A 17798-nucleotide genomic window follows, 5' to 3' on the forward strand; every position below is an offset into this window, starting at 1 on the left:
CAGGAAGATGCTTATTTTTGGATCCTACAAACTTCAAATGACAAGTCCCCAAAATTAACCCAGCTGTCCTTGTTTGATTTAACACTGGGAGGCGCAATTTTACAGACCTTTCTTTTAATACATTTTAAACTCAAATACTGTCTATATGCTCAGTGTCTACAGACAAAGATAATAGGAACATAATACCTTTATAAAATGTACAACTGGAATATTTGCGTTTGTATAAAAGGAAGTGTGACATTTTGCCCCATCAAAGTCTGAAAATGAAAGCAAAAACAAATGAAAAATATTAAGAATTTTGATGAATCAAAGTTATTTATTTAAAAGAAATGTATACTAACCTACTTTGATTTCCAATTGACGAATCTGAAAATAAAAAATAAAAAATCAATTAATATGTGATTACAAATATACAATTTCTGTTATCATTTTTGTTAGTGAGCAAAATTGTGAAGTATTTACTAAACATACATAATACAACTTAATTGTTTTGATCAATCTTATTAGTCTTTAAGCAAAATTTCTTCATTGATGTATAGATTTATTAATTTTTGTAGTTGCTAACTTTTACAGATTCTGTCAAGTGAACATTTTTAATTTGGCTGGTGTTAATTATTTTGAGATATGATAATAAGATAAGAGTTTCAAAGTATTAAACATCAATTTCACAAGTACAATAATTTTGTGCCAGAATACTTTATCGTTTATCGTAAAAATCCGAAAATGAAAACACTGAGAAAATTAATACTTTTGCAATAATCTTCTAACAGTTCATTCATAAATGTAGTTTTGTTTTTGTTAAAAGCCGAAAAGGGAAAAACAGCCAACTCAGAGTGAAATTAAAGGCTCCATTATTACTAAATCAAAGTTCCTTTTGTTTTTATTTATTATTTCTGCCAAATGTAGTCATCATATTATGTATGATATTATATGTAGAGATAAAGGCAAAACATGTGTTTTCACATAAGGTTTCAATGGCAAATTTACTAAGTCATCTGCACCACACAAAACGTGAATTTTTTGTATAGGGCATTTAGGTAAACATTATCAAGTTTCAAAACTTTGTAACCTGTGCTTACAGAGGAGTTGATTCTTAAACTTTGGGCAATATCTCTATTATGGGTCAACAGATTTTCATGATTAGATTCCATCTTGCTGAACACTTTTACCACTGACAAAATTAACCCTTACAATGCGAGAACTGTATATAAACAGTCATTGGTTGAGTTGCTCATTTACTTTTGTTACTTTGTATGTATGATTTTAGTTACTTTATGTTCTTTGTTGTGTATGTCTGTTTTCCACTTCTGGTCTTTGTCCCTGGATTACATTCTTTTGATTACCGTTATGGCCTTGGTTCCCTTGACTACTCTTAGATTTTTGGGTTCTGGCAATTTTATTTTTAGCTTTGGAAACCACAATTTGATTTCATATGGAAGCAGAGTGAAAGCTTCATATCACCTGGTTGCTATTAAATAATGAGGTCTCTCACCACTCCTATGATGTCAACCCCATATACTAACTACTTCCTATTTTAGGCCATTTTGAAGCCAAAAATTGCAAATAAATCCTCATTTTTTTATGAGTGACCCCTCTGGAACCCCAGACCTTCCACTTACGACTGTAATGAACAATTTTTTGGCTTAAATGACCATCAGAGGGAACAAACTATGAAAAATTGCCCTTTGGACACTGTTTTACTCCAGGTGAGCACCACGTCTGGTGGAAAATGACAAAATATCGCCTAAATTGACAATTTTCAGGCAACAAACACTTTCAGTAACAGCACCCATGATCAATATCAAAACATCAATTTTGGACAGGATACGCTTAATGATATTCGTGTCAAGTTTGGTTCCAATTGGTCAAGTACCTGAAGTTTCAGAGAAAAAGGGATTTAGAAATGATAACAAGAAAATAGCTAATAAAATGATTTTTATGGACTACATTAACCCTATGAAAGATAAAAGGTTATCAGTTGTTTTTGAAAATGTGACTAATGGAATTCATGCCTTCTTCATGGTAATTCCATTTACCTTTTTTCAGTTTACTGCTCCAGTTCTCACATAAACAAAAAAACACTGCAAATACACTTCTTGAGATGTTAAGTTTTCCCACACACACAATACCATAACTTACACTAAACACTCACAGCATGTGTTTAAATGCATGATAGACGAACAATGAAAAATTATGATATTAAAACATAATTATCCAAAAAAAGAAAATGGAACTAATAAAAATAGGTAAGTTAATAGTAGCAAAAAATATAAATATAACAGTTGAATCAAGGCAATAATCAAAGTACTGGTACAAAAATAATTTAATGTCGGTTTAAAGGAACTCTTGTATTGTGCATTTAAACCAACGCTCCCAGAGTACGTTTCAGGGATCGATTTTCCCATTTTTCATCACTTGCTAAAAAAATGCAAGTGCAGATTTTTTCTCCTTGCCAAAATAAATTTTCACTTGCTAAATTTTTTAATATGTAATATAAACAATTTAAACAGCTAAAATACAATAAACAACTATTGGTTAGGGCCATAAGGTACAGTATTTGGCCTCTTTGTTTTCTGTCCATTATACCACCAGAGTATAACAAATGCTCTTGGCTCAAAACTGTCCAATGCCTTCCCAGTCACGTCAATTCTCATTAAATCAAATATACAAAGTGGACTATCATCTGTATATTCTGCAGGGATCGAATTTTACTGGAAAATTTACCGGCAAATTTTAGCGAGTGTTGTCTCCATTTACACGTATTTATCGTATATTTTATGTCAAATAAACTTTTTGTACCTATCGATGATGACATGTCTGTCGAGTATTTAGTACAAATCTCACACCAGATTTTAGTGACAACATCTCCAGTCTGACACTATTCATAGGCGATTGGGATTTGAAATTCCTTCTCCCATTTTTTTAAAGGTCTTCAAAGAAGCAGTGACAGCTTGATTAATGCAAATGTTGTTATTATAGTCCGGCTCGCTTGTGTAGTCTACTTCTGACAGTTTACGTTTGTTTATGTTAGTAAAAAAAGTCGTAATTGATTGACTCATGCCGGCATATATAAAAAATATTGACCTTACAAGGTCGTTCAATTTTCTTCAGTCCGTAAAACGGTTAAAGACAGGAGAAATTATCGATGCTTCAAGCGTTCAAATGATCCTGACGCTCAAAAGTGAAACCGAAACTTGGCAATAAAAGAAACACTTGCTAAAATTTGCTGGCATGATGTAGCTTCAACTCATTAAATTGAAATTCCACTCGCATTTAGTGAGTATTTCCAGTAAAATTTGATCCCTGCGTTTAAACAAACACCTATATCATGCGTTTAAACTAACGCAAATGATGAGTTAACACACGATAAATGACGCATGAATGCTAAAATTGGAAACATCAACGTTTCAAGGAGTGTAAAAATGGTTATATATAAATAACATAACTTTTAAATGGGTCACTGGATCAACTAACAAAAACCATGGAATTTAGATCTCATTTTCAAGTTTTATTTTTCTTCTATCTAATATGGTGCCAAAATATGAGCTATAAACAAAAGTAAGACCCCTATGGTCTATTTTAATAACAACTATGGTATGTTGACAGCAAATAAAAAATGCCCCTACACCTTGTAGAAAAAAAAAAGAAACATTCATAGCAAATTTGTTTCAATTTGCTCATGGGTTTAAAAAAAAAAATTAATGACAACGGACGCCATGTAATAACCTTTCAGACCTGGTGAGCTAAAACGTGGCTAAATTCAACATTGAACAAGGTAAAAATGTAAAATTATCTATCAAATTTCCCCTTAAAAAGGATACAAGGGCTTTAAAGAACCCACTTAAAGGTATCTGATTGCAAATTAAGAATTTTTTATCAAAGTTATACCTTTCTGAAATTGTTTTGGTTTAAATAAATCCACTCATTTCCTAATCTTTTCTTAAAGAAATAATTTGGAAATATAAGAAATCCAACAAATTAAGACAAACCTCAGATACCAAGTTTTCCTCTCCAGTAACAACAGCTTCTATGATTGCTTCAAATGCACTGTTACTCTTCCTTATCCTATTGATTCTTTGTTTCTGACGTTCTTGATAGCTTTTCCCAATGGTACTTGCTATATTTAATGCGGATTCTTCTAGTTTTATCCAAAGCTCCTCTTTCTTCTCTGTACTCAATGTATTTTCATCTCCACAGTGGCTTATCTCATTCCTGACTGATTTGACATCATCGAACCAACTAGGATGTCCATGATAGGAAACACAACAAGACTTCATCAAGGAAAATAACAGAATGATATCTAGAGACAGAAGAGATGTTGATTTATTTGGGCCGTAAACACATAAACAGTACCGTGTAACTCTATTGTTTTGTTGTAATTCATGGCCTGGTTCTGGTTGTCTATTCTGTTCATACAAAAGTAGGAATTGTTTCTCATGTAGTTTAACTTTTTTTCCAGGAGGTAGGGAAGAATTTGCACACTGGCAACAGGGTATTTTTGACATATAAGCATGAAAAACCGTATGTTGATTCCTTTCTAAGAAGATATAAAATTCTTCTCCATTTAATATCTTGATTTCAAAGTAATTATACATTATATCCATGACAATGTCATCATAAAACTCTTGTAAAAGGTTTTTGTTCATCTAAAAATAAACATAAGATTGCTAAGCTTTAGCTGGAAAATAGTGGAAATACAAGAGTGATATAAAGTTTCACAGTCAAAAGTTTGTCCAACAACTACGTGAAGTGAAAATAAGAGACATTATCAACTACCGCACTCAATGACTCTTCTGAGGATACCATACTTGTTTAACAATAAAATTCCTAATAAAATCAAAAGTACCGATTGCATTGATTCTCGTAAGTCATGAGAAATTTATAGGTATTTTAAAAACTTTATAATCATCTGATGGTAATTTGTTCTGTCTGTATTTCCAAAAAGATTAATTACTTATAACGGGATCAGCGCTATCACCACTACTAGAACTACACATCCACATAATACTAATAATTCAAAATTTCAATCCTATACTGCATATATTTAATACGAAATTGTCAATATGATACATTTTAATATTCATACGCCAGATCTCTTTCGCGGTGGAAGTACTTTTAAGGCAGTTATCAACTGGAAGTCCTTTTGATTGACATCGGATGGTTTTAAGTAAAAACTGTGAAGTTACCCTTACAATATCAGCAAGTTTACGGTATATAAAGTGTATTATTGATGATTTTTCCAGAAATCAACACTTGTGAAATTTACAGTACCGTTTTTTGAACAATCTGCCCTCCATCACTGTGACTTCGAAAATTTTCTAAAAACGAAAAGCATTTCATTATTGAAATAAGTTATAAAAGTTAATTACAAAATACATTGCCACACCTTTAAAATCTTTTTATCATGGTGTCTTGATCTATTACCCATTAGCCAGAATGTATATTTACAAGTACGTTTCAGTTTGTATATGAATTGTAAATAATTTCATATCATAATTTTTACTGTAAGAAACGATGCCACTGTTTTTATTTTATCTTGGATACAACATTTTTCTATCATCTGATCAATAAACTAGAGGCTCTAGAGAGCCTGAATTGCTCATCTGGTCAAAAACTGACTTTATAACATTCTAAAGCTGGACTCTTGACATTACTGTACTTTTGTGTCAAGAATCATTTAATCAATACAGAGCATCTTAGTTATCCACCAAGTTTTCATATCTTAAAATAAATCTCTTATTGTCATTTTTCTCTTCAAGGGCGATAATTCTTACATTGAGCAACAGACCTTTCTGAAAGTTTTGGCATAGGTCGGTCTCATCATGCTGATCAATTTGCCCTGTAGAAAATTACTGGTAGACTAAACCCTTTTTCAAGTAATTTCAACAAGTCGTCAATTTTAAGTAGTGGTGGCCATGTTTAGACAGATACATGAATAAAATTGTTAAGAACATCCTAACAAACATTCATGCAATGTTTGGTTACAGCCCATCCTACAAGTTGTCTAAGATAAGATAAAAAACGAAAACCCATTTCAAGACCAATAACTCATTCATTTGTCAAGGGATATTTCTGAAAATTTCAGAAATATGTAGGTAATCCAATCATGCTGTACAATTTTAATCCCTGCCAGATTTTAGCTTATTGAAACCCAACTGCTTTTGAGTTATTTGCATAATTCTGCAATTTGACCACTATGGTCTGTTTTAAGAAACAGTGGCCATGTTAAATGTTTTTTCCCAAGATCAAAAATCCCACATTTATAGATTGTTAAACATATTCTACATAATATTCATGCAAAGTTTTGTTTTAATACATCCAGTAATTTTAGAGGAGAAGATTTTTAAAGTTGGAAATGTAAAATTCAGGGGAAAAATTCATTACAAGATCCATAACTCATTCATTTGTCAATGGATCTTTCTGAATATTTCGGCATGGGTATTTGAGTTTTTTTGCATAATTCTGCAATTTGACCACTATGGTCTATTTTTAGTAACAGACGCCATGTTTTTGCAAGATCAAATATCCCCACACAAGGATTGTTGAACATTCATGCAAAGTTTAGTTACAATCTACTGAGTAGTTTCAGAGGAGAAAATATTTTCGAAAAAGTTTATGGACGTCGACAGTGGACACATACTGATGGCACTAGCTATCATGGCCAGATGAGTTAAAAGGTCATGAACCCTTTCAAACGGACTACTTTCACAAATGCATATGTAATGTTATGCGTAAATTTCACCAAAGTTCTTTATACAAGATAATATATTCAGATATTAGTACCATTACTTAAATACTATAAAAATATCTTTCCTGTTTGATAACCAGTTAAATTACATCAATAATAAATCATAAAAAATGTAGCATATTTTGCAGGTAATACAATGTACATGTTTTAATTGCCACTTAATAAAAATCAGTCCGGTAATAATTTGAAGTCAATGATTTGAAGCACAGCTTATGACCACAAAAGCCAAACCCTGAAAAGTTGGGACAAGTATGGACACACCATTGAAATTTTTATTGAAATTACCGGTAGATATTTGACACCCAATAATTTATTACATGTACCTTTATTCTTTCTATGACTGTACCAGATATACACAGTAGACACCAAAAGAACCACTGCAGCAATTATAACAAGTCTGAAACAGACAAACATATAGAAGTGTCAATGCTATAAACTGTACATTAATTATAGTGTAAGTCATCAAACAGGCTGAATGGACTCTATCCAATAGTCTTTCCTGATTGGAACACTATTTTCTGTCAGTTTAATAAAGTGATGTAAAAGTAGCAATAGCTGTTTCTCATGTGCAAAATGCATACGGGTAACCACTTGATTCTGAGGGGACTGGGAGGTATAGAAAGGTTTGATGGATACATTTACCACAACAAATGTCCTATCATAAACAGTAGGTTATATATAGATGATCATATTTTGGTAATTCACTCTTTCCGAATAATTATCCTATTATCATCTTTCATCAATAATCCTTGCTAAAAAAACTCTGCAAGTTTTCCAGACAACAGAGTTCTTACCAACAGCTTATCATAAAAATCAAAAACGTTTTACATCATGTAATACATGTTGGAGATACCGAAAAACATCAGTACAACAGAATATAAATACAAATACAATTATTATAATACTTGTAGCTTTCAACAGATATAATGAAGCCTTCTTTAATTATTGCACAGACTTGTTTCTATTATATAACGTTTTAGAATACTTACATGAGTTCCATATCTTGACCTCAGATCTGCACTTAAAAAAAATGAAATAAAAATTATTGGTTGTGCTATAAAAACACACATTGTTATGCATCACACTGCTTTGAATAGTAGTAAGACAGCTACGTGAAGTCATACACTCTCCAGGAGGCAGATTAAGTCAATGAAATGGGACTAAGAGTAGATGCTTGTTGTCAAAGTGGAAAGAGTAAAATACTCAAATTCAGAAGTAATGGATAAATGAAATATGGTTTAGATTTAGATATTATATATACTTAGGTTTCAGGGTTGAAGCACCCACAGCATCTTCCTGACCTCCTTTAACTCCAACAAAATCTGTCAGAAAAATATGACATAATTATATGCAAATCTAAATTTTGTTCACAGGCCCCCATTTCAGACAAAGAGTTGCCCCTACTACTACACAGTACTAGGGGCAAGGTTCTGTCTGCAACATGGACATGTGATGTTGCTACAATACTGCAAAACCAAATTTCAAATGACTGTCTTCTACTGTTTTGTAAAATATTCAAGTTCAGAAGTAATGAATTCACAATGTATCAGTGTTCATTCCAGGCAGCGCCATTTCACCATTGATGCAAATTTACCGTCTATTGGCACTTAAACCTTGTACCATATGTGCCCAAGTGGCATGTTGAAAGTTTTACTTGAATATATGCAATAAAGCTAAAAAAACGAAATTCCCATACTGAATGAACAAATAACTTCAGAACAAGTACTTGTTTACAAATAAAAAGAACAACAATAATTAAAACATGCATAGTAGTTTAATACAAGATGTAATCCATACATATTTTTATGACCCCTTTTTTTCCGAAAATGACCTCTAAATTTGCTACCAAATGGGTCCTTGTCCCCTACTCTAAAACTCTGGAATGAACAATGAATGTATTGTTCAGATTTATAAGAATCATTATAGTTATATCATACTGCAAAACCAAATTTCAAAGAAGTTTGTTGTTTGCCCTTCTTGGCATAATTTCCACATTTATTTTAAATTTGTATATACTTTTTTTTAGGTAGTAGTAGTATAGTAAAATGGTTGCAATTACTAAATATGGGCTACTTTTGACAAAACTTGGACAATTTAAAAAAAAAATAATAATAAGCACATGTACAAAAAATGTACTTATAAACCAAAAATTTACAAAGTGAAACCCTCAAAATTTTATTTTAAGTGAGCAATCAGTTTTTGATCATTCACTGATCTGTCAAACCATTCAGGTGATCACTTCAGTAACAGTCATGTATTTTACCAAAGAAATTATTAAACATTCTGTTATATTCCGATTTTCAGAAACATTTCTGCTTCGTTCCATCCCAAAAGTAACAAGCTCCACCCACTTTTTCACATGTATACTGGGTCATCCCCCATTCCAGTGGTCAAAATGTTATTCATCAAGTCCAGTTACCATTAAATTAAATTTGTCCATTTTACTTCCCACTTCTGTATATTATGTCATAGTCCTGTCTTTGTTTAATAATTAAACCAGTGAATAAACACTGGATATCAACTATCCGCCATTATTGTTGTCATACCCTCACTTCCGATGCAGAGATTAAACAAGTATGGGGAGCCATATAGGATACAATACAATTCCACTTAATAGAAATACATGTATGCTAGTATTTGAATTATTGATGAAAATAGTGTGTGGCAGAGTGGAATTTAACCAGGAAATGACTGTTGATATAATATTCATTGTATGTTACTCTTTCTATATATTCGTGTATTGTATTTTATTTATTTTATGATATATGATTTGAGATTAATAAATGAATGGTTTATATGTTTATTAAAACTTACTCACATTTATATTAAAATGTATACATGTTGTTACTTGTATCAATGTAATTGATAATCAGTTACTTTGACTGATGACTGATGGATTTACCTATCAGCTGATGAGCTATTTATAGAACTCTCTGTTTCTCTTTTATTTATTGGTCTATTCAGGTCACATGTACTTTAAAAATTCTCTTTGAGGTTTCCTTTCGATTGTGGGTACTATTCTCTTTGAGTTTGCTGAGCTGGATGGCAGACATATTGATTTCTTTGAGATTTTTTATGATTTTTATAACTTAGTCTATAGTTTCTGCCTAGTATGTCAACATAAATTTACTTTGGAAGTTTAGTTGTATTGCTGAGTTTCTGGAACTTGTATTTGAGGTTTGTTTCTATATTTCTAGCACTTTATCCCAATAAAATAACTTTGTCTTAACTGAGCAGCTAGTATGAGGTTGAATGTTTAGTTCGAATTTGAGAATGAATTTGCAGTATGAAAATGAACTGAGTGAATGAGTAAAATCTATTTAAACCATTTAAAGTGGCTAAATGATATAAAAGATTATAAATATTTAAAATAGTTAATAATTGAGCTATTAAACCAAAGGTTTCAAAAGAGACAATTCTTGAATGAATGTGATTTCTTATAAATAAATAGGATATAAATAATTGATTAAATGGTTAACTTTTAATATGTTAAATGATATTTTTATCTAATGATGTACTCAAAGTGTTTGGTGTTTGTAATGAATGTTATCATTTCTCATTGAACACATCAGTTATGAGACATATTTTTGCTTCAGGTTTTATATGATGTGTTATAAGATTTGAAGTATTGTATTATACCAGACAGTTAACCTGACCTTTTCACCTATTTGAGAGGTAAGCATTAAGTTGTGTTTTTATTATATTTTTTTTGTGTTAACATACCATTTGTGGCAATGTTTGGCAAACTTATGTTTTGCTGTTATTTTCAATCTTACATGTTGCATGCAATTTATAGAGTATAAGAGATCTGTACAAAATACCATTATGTCAGAATTTACAAAATTATATTGGTATGAAATTTATGTCAATCATGAATAATTATAATTCATACTTGTAGATGCAAAATATATTGAGTCTTAGAGACAGACATATACATGAAAACATAATTTATATTTTATTCTAACAATATTGTACAGGTTGACAGAATATGTTCTTTATTTAAAAATAGAGTTATCTTTCTTTTCTCTGTACTTATACTATCTTATTGTATTACAGGGTCCATTAACTTATTTGTAACAGATTGCTATCTGCCTTATCAATAAAAGAATCCTGAATCATCCATGTTTATTTTGTGGATCCCAACATATTTTCAATAGTATCAGACAAAAATGACTGTGTAGAATACATTTTCTAAAAGAGAAAATGAAATATTTATATGAGAAACTTTAAACACTATGCTTTGTACCTCAAAACGATGTTTAACTTATTTGAATTCCTATTCAAATAATTATTTGCTTGAAATTGATTTATAGGATTGAAATCATTAAGAAATCTTTTTTTCTATCACTTTAAGGAAAAAAAATATTCACCACAAGTTTCACCCCATAATACTTTTTTGCCTTGCTTTGCATGGCATTTAATCAATTAACGCCCCCCCCCCCCAAAAAAAAAAAACCAAAAAACAAAAAAACTCAAATCCTGAATCTGCCCTGGGCTGAAGTTATGGGGCACAGACGGTTCAAGTATGGTTATTCTGTCTTTTAGAAAGCCATGTTTATCTGGTATCAGGTGGTTTCGCCCCGATTGGTGAGGGGTTTTGCCCTATCTATTAACAGGTAAATGATTGATGTTTTAATAAATATAAGGTATAATTATTCATGATAAACTATATTATGATTATGTAGTGCTTATGTGACATTTAACAGCAGTGCTTTGTTGTTCTAGTGCTAAGTTCCAGTGCTGGTTGACTAAGTATATATATGTAAATAGCTGTATTAAAAAAAAAAAAAAAAAAAAAAGAAAAAAAAAAAAATGGTTGACAAAGGGTTCTATTCCCAAGGTCCTAGTCACACCTCCACGTAGTGTCAGCTGGTAAACAGCATATTCGTTTTCATTTTTTATGAATTTTATGTTGGCTAACGTGACAGGGCAATTGTTATCGTTGTTATTTTTTTTCTTATGTTTTCATTCATTAAAACTTTATTTTGATTATAATCTGTTTTATCATGCTTATCTGATGTATTTGCCTGCTTTATGTTGTATAATACATATTGATAAATACACTTAATAAATAAACACATCAAAGCTTTTGTTTTGTCCTTTGTATGCAATTAATTACCAAGTACCAGTCCAACTGAAGACAGCAATTATATATATATATAATGCTGCTACACATTCAAAGAAAACTAAGAAAGACTTCAGCAACAGTTTATAAATTGATGAGTTATAAGAGTAAAAACATAAAGAGTTCAACAAAGAACAACAAAAAACAAGACAACATAAAAAAGACCAAAAAAAAAAGACAAAATAAACCAAAATTTAAAAAAACAGCAAAAGAACCAAAAACAAAAAAAAAAAACACCCACCCCCCACCAGCGGGCAGGACATGCTCACATTTCCAGTCTTGCATTATTTGGTAGATATTAATTGGTTGTGCAGTTTTAAATCTGACTTAGTTTATTTACACACAAATAGGCTTACATGCTTTTTCACAAGAGACATAGAATAATTATAGTGAATAAATTCAATGAAAAAAATCAAGTATATTTTTTGATATGCATTTTTTTTTATGAATAAAGCATCTGAGATCGCTAAATCCTTAAATTCACTATATATATATTTTTTTTTTTTTGGATATACAAAAAATCAGGGCGAGACCACCCAGGGCGAACCGGTAGTAGGACGAAACCACTCAGGTGCGAACAGGATTTAGGGCGAAACAACCCGGATTCTGTTTATCTGACGTTTATTTTTATTTTTTTATTTTTTATGCTGCTTTAACGTCAGATTAGACAAGATGAATGTAGAATGATAAACATGGCCTTCTAAACGACAGGATAATTTAGTTTATGATATAGACGTGTCTGAAGGGTGTTTCTGCTAGTTTCGGTTTCGTCAAAACAGAAATAACTTGGTCGAAGCTGATATCAGTATGCATATATATGTATATGTAATTAAGTTTATAGTTTACCAGCGTTTATTCAGATAGCATAGGTCTTAATTCTTCTTTGTAATGGTGTATATTGCTGTACCTTGAAACCAATCGAATCAACCGATATTGATTTAATGTCTGCCGTCTGCAAAGCTTCCCAAAAAAACGATCAGGTAACCAAAATACGTCATATGTCGTTACGAATTAACTATGGAAAGCTAGATTAACAAAAAATAAACATTTTCTGAGGATTTGACGGATTAAAATATCAAACTATTTTCCCTCATCTTAAAAAAACATTCTGCTGAGAAAAATTCAATGGAAATTAATAGTTAAGCAGTATTTAACCCTCGAAAATTTTCACAATGAACAAATTTAAGCTAATTTGGGATATTTTTTTAAATTTTTTAAACAGATATATAAACAAAATTAAGAAAAAAGTATCACCTTCATGCCTAGAAATCTGCCTTCAATGCAGTACAGAATGGATATTTTTTGTTCTACAGCTTTTTTGTGTTTTTGTTTGTTTGTTTGTTTGTTTGTTTTTGTTTTGTTTTGTTTTGTTTTTGTTTTTGTTTTTGTTTTTGTTTTTGTTTGTTTGTTTTGTTTTTTGCTGCTGTTTATTTTATTAAAGTCGTTCAAATGTATAAATGATTTAATTTTCTAAGTTAGAATGAAAAATAAGTTGCACAAACAAAAATTGGTATATGAAATACTTATATAAGAATTGTAACGGGGGAGCATGATTTGACTCACAAAATTATACTCCGCCACCGAGGATCGAAAAATGAAGTGTTTTAATTCTCACATATAAATATTTCTTTTTAAATAGACTAAAAAATGATTCTATATTTATTTTTGTCCAGTACTACATTTTTTTTCTAATAAAGCCAATACTGGCATATTTCTATTTATTTATACTCGGCGTCACATAAATAGCATACTGTTAAAATTTGAATAAAAATATTTTCTACGACTTTATTGACACCAACCGTCGTTTAGATTGTCTTAAATGACTTGCTCATTCGTTTAGCCAAACAGCTTCTCCCTAAACAAGTCGCTTATTAACTTAAATCATGCGTAACAAATCCTTACGGGAAAGTCCCATACTAATATCCGCCATGTTGGTTTCTACGGGACGATTTGTTTACAAACGAAGTTCGTAAGTTCCCGTCGAACTCCGGTGACAATCGTCTGCTTGATCAACTTCTCGGTATTGTACGTTGTTCGCGTAAAATAAATCCGAGATATCCGAAATAACGCCGAAATGCATTCTGGGTTCTTCTGTTTTTGGACAAACCATTTAAACGTAAACAACATCTCCTAGCAACCCGATCACTGTAAACATGGCCGACTTTTTACAATGTAAATATTGGCACCGAGAATTAAAATCTGACCGGAATTTAACGATTCAATGTTTAGGGAGAAGCCGTTTGGCTAAACGAATGAGCAAGTCATTTAAGACAATTTAAACGACGGTAGGTGTCAATAAAGTCATAGAAAATATTTTTATTCAAATTTTAACGGTATGTTATTTATGTGACGCCGAGTATAGTGGAAATGTATTGTATCCCATATGGCTTCCCATACTAGTTTAATCTCTGAACCGGAAATGCACGGATTTGGGGTACAACAATAATGGTCTCAAGTCTTGTATTCTTTTCCTCTCAATTTTCATGATTTAAAAAAAAAAATAGACAAGGAGTGTCAATCTAACTCTTGACCATATTTTTCAATTAAGGAAATGTCAAAAGTAATTTTTAGGTCCATTTTAGAAAAAAAAGGCACGAACTTTGGTACGCCAAGACAGTTCAAACTAAAAATAGACTTTTTGTATTTTCACTTTTATTTTGAGTTCATAAAATCGACCCCTTTTCTGGAGCATTATTTTTTCATGAAAATACTGTTTATTCTCAAAAACATTTTTTTGTGTTATAGATTGATATTTACCCTGTACTTGTGATGAAAAATGATAGTCATTTGCCAAGAAACAAAAACAGAAAAAGGAAGCGCACTTTATTTTTTAGCTCGTACACCCACTCGGGAATATGTAATACAATACTGATACCTAATGGCGGATGATTGACTTTTGAATTTCAGTCACTGGTGTAATAATTAAATAAGGACATGCACATAACATGGTTTACAGAAGTGGAGAGTAGAATTTTATTTTTATAAATATTAGTGTCGTCTGGTCAAATCGGTAACTCGATCGGAAGAGCATTATTTTGACCAACGGAATTGGGGTACACAGGATATTTACCGTTTCCTTGTTTGTAGCCTACAGGGGTACGAGGTACCAGTATCGCATTGTATATCCCTGAGCGGAAGGTATAAAAATACAGAACGTTTTCTTTTTGCCTCTTTACAAACTAATGTTTTCTCACAAAATAGAGCAAACATATCATTATAGGACAAACCTTTTGTTAAGAAAAAATTATCGTCATAACATTTAAATGTTCCACTGAAAAGGTTGGTTTGAGTGCAAAACGAAAGTGAAAGTAGGGAAATGGCTATATTTCAAGACTGCTTTTCTGTACGACCTTCGTACACAAACGCTACATTTTTTTCTGCTGGAAATTATTCTTTCACAAATCCTTAGAAATGCTACATAAGTGAAAGTTTTATTAAATCAATTAGAAGTCTACGGGAATATAAATACTATACTGAGACCAAACCAAATGAAAACGAAAGCGTTTCCATTGGCAACGGTTGGATAGAAATAATGGCCTACCAAGACCGGAAAAGACCAAGAGTCAAAATAGTGAGAAAAATAAATAATATTTCATGGCCATTGTATCTAAAACATAGTTAAATGGATGGTGAGTGTACAGTGTACTTTTCTTCTTTCCACCACCCCTTTTTTCATTTCTCCAATCCCTTCGCCTCTTTTTCCCGCCCTATCTCTCCCTCTCTTCCTCCACCCTGTCCACCGTCCAACACAGTAGCGTCTTACAAATGGTCTCCGATTATTTAATCCAATTAACCCCCCCCCCTCCCCAAAAAAAAAGAAAAAAAAGAAAAAGAAAAACTCAAATCCTGGATCCGCCCCAGGGCCTAACAGAAATTAATATTAGATCTGCATAAACCATGTCATGGGCAATGCTAAAGTATGGAACGAAATCAAAACTGCAACGAAACGACATTGACAATATTACGAAAAGAATTTAACAAAATGAAGTTTACTATACCGCGAAAAGAAACGCAACGAAACGAAATTCGTAACAGGAAAAATGGTAATACATGTATTGTACCAACGCCGTAGCCAGGGGGTGCAATCGAAAGAAATAAAAAAACAAAACAAAAAAACAAAATTTTGATTTACATTTTAATTGGTCTGTAATTAAAGAGAAACCCTACCAGATAACCAATTACAATTGCTTATCAGAAATCAGTTCGCATCCCATTCAGAATACCTGGCCACGGCCCTGAGTATGTCTTCAATCAGTGTCGTTATCCACAGGATTAACTCTCGTGTACGTTGAACAGATGATGATGATGATTGGGTTTTTTTACGGTCTTGACTATCCTTACGGATCTCGCACGACAACCCCTTACGGGGATTCTGTTAGTAATGTCAGTTAGTAGTAGAAGGTAGCGGAGCCCAGCCTTCGGGGTACCTGACCGAAGAATTCAGAGTGTCCTAATAGCGGCTGGGCGACTGTGTTGACGATCTGGCCTACTCCCAGACCCCACGTTGGTCCGAGAGCGTTTCCCCAGTCTGTTTGGGAGTACGTCAACATGTATAGAGTGAATATTACGTTGAACTCTGTATTGTTTTATTTATATTCAAATGTATTGCCTTTCTTGAGGTCGTCTATTAACAGGGAGAGTTTTACTGAATGAAATTCAAAAATTCAAATTGATTTCCAAAGAAGAATGAAAGTGCTTTTAATTGATATAAAGTTGGAAAATATAAAAAAAATTTCGTCCTGTCAAAATTTTGAATTTATTTCTGAACATATTTCAACAAAATATGTATCAAAATATAGCAAAAAGTTTAAGCTTTAAGAACATGTTAAGTATTTTTGACAGACATGAAGTAATTTTCTAGTATTTAGTGCTTTGTTACCATACCCCCGTAAAAACGACACATTTCACGGAGCAGAATAAGTCCGTCCTGTCAAGATTTTTTCATTTTAATTGACTCAAAATGAAATAATGTTTATATCAAAATGTGCCTATGACTATAAGCTTTAAGAATAAGTAAACTTTATTTGACAGACGTGACACATTTTATAACTAATGACCTTTTACATTGACATGTCGCTCTTTTAATCGCCATTTTCTTGTCAGATAAAGTTCGTCCTGTCAAGATTTTCGCTTTATTTTTTGATATTTTCAAATAACTTTATATCAATTAAAAGCAATTTTATTCTTCTTTAGAAATCAATTTCAATTTTTGAATTCCATTCAGTAAAAATAAGCCAAAAATGTATCGGAAAATGCTCGTCGTGTTTTTTCTCGTTCTGTTTTTAGAGCAACCCCCTCTCGAGGTATATCTACAGTACAAAACCATTGATGAGACCGTGGTCTCTTCTAGCTCACTCGGAACGCTCGGTACTTGTAGAGGCTCCGAATGGAAACTACTTGCACTTATACATCTAGCATGGTCTACAACTGTTAGTCGAATGAGGGGCTGAATTGATTTCTCATCATTGTAAAATAATACAATATTTGGAAATAATTGAATATAAAAAAGGGTCATTTTGAAATGGCAATGAACAGACAATAAACAGTTTAAATGATTATGATACGGAGGCACTCGGCCCTGCACGAATATATATATTTTTAGGTCACAAGTGTTTAAAAAAAATATCTCGATCAACGAGGCTCTAGCATCGATTCCCAAAACCGGATAAGATTAGGGGAACTGCTAGCTTGAATTCAGGCAGGGTCATATCCGTGGCATGCCCCCTTAAAGTGGCAAAACAGTAGATATCTCAATCTGACAGGACAATTTTCAGTTAACCCAACTAATAATATACATGAGACCATGAAAACCCCATAGACTGTCAATTACCCAATTCTATCTTCTAACAAATGAGATACCAGGAATCCCATAGACTGATATAAACACCCAATGGTCTCTTCTGTTGTTTAACACATGAGACCATG

At 32.0% G+C, this 17798-nt stretch overlaps 1 protein-coding gene across 15 annotated transcripts in view; it reads right to left on the reverse strand.

Annotated features, from left to right (window-relative positions):
- Positions 1 to 15115, reverse strand: part of LOC148613178 (uncharacterized) — a 75232-nt gene extending 60117 nt beyond the window's left edge. For 6 of the 15 annotated variants that reach the window (XM_088586400.1, XM_088586399.1, XM_088586398.1 and 3 more), the window contains exons 1-7: positions 12720 to 12888; positions 8010 to 8070; positions 7738 to 7768; positions 7072 to 7151; positions 5272 to 5318; positions 3990 to 4646; positions 342 to 366 (exon numbers count right to left, since the gene is read on the reverse strand). In XM_088586400.1, the coding sequence (XP_088442526.1) occupies positions 342 to 366; positions 3990 to 4646; positions 5272 to 5318; positions 7072 to 7151; positions 7738 to 7748 (820 nt within the window). In that variant the 5' untranslated portion in view covers positions 7749 to 7768; positions 8010 to 8070; positions 12720 to 12888. Of the gene's footprint in view, positions 1 to 341; positions 367 to 3989; positions 4647 to 5271; positions 5319 to 7071; positions 7152 to 7737; positions 7769 to 8009; positions 8071 to 12719; positions 12889 to 15100 lie in introns of those variants that run through there. The other 9 variants (XM_088586391.1, XM_088586394.1, XM_088586389.1 and 6 more) reach the window with 9 other exon arrangements.
- Positions 15116 to 17798: the final 2683 nt, after the last annotated feature.

Source organism: Perna viridis, chromosome 6, assembly GCF_037379345.1.
Source record: "Perna viridis isolate PV_CMFRI_1.1 ecotype Kerala chromosome 6, ASM3737934v1, whole genome shotgun sequence".
In the NCBI taxonomy this organism is placed as follows: domain Eukaryota; kingdom Metazoa; phylum Mollusca; class Bivalvia; order Mytilida; family Mytilidae; genus Perna; species Perna viridis.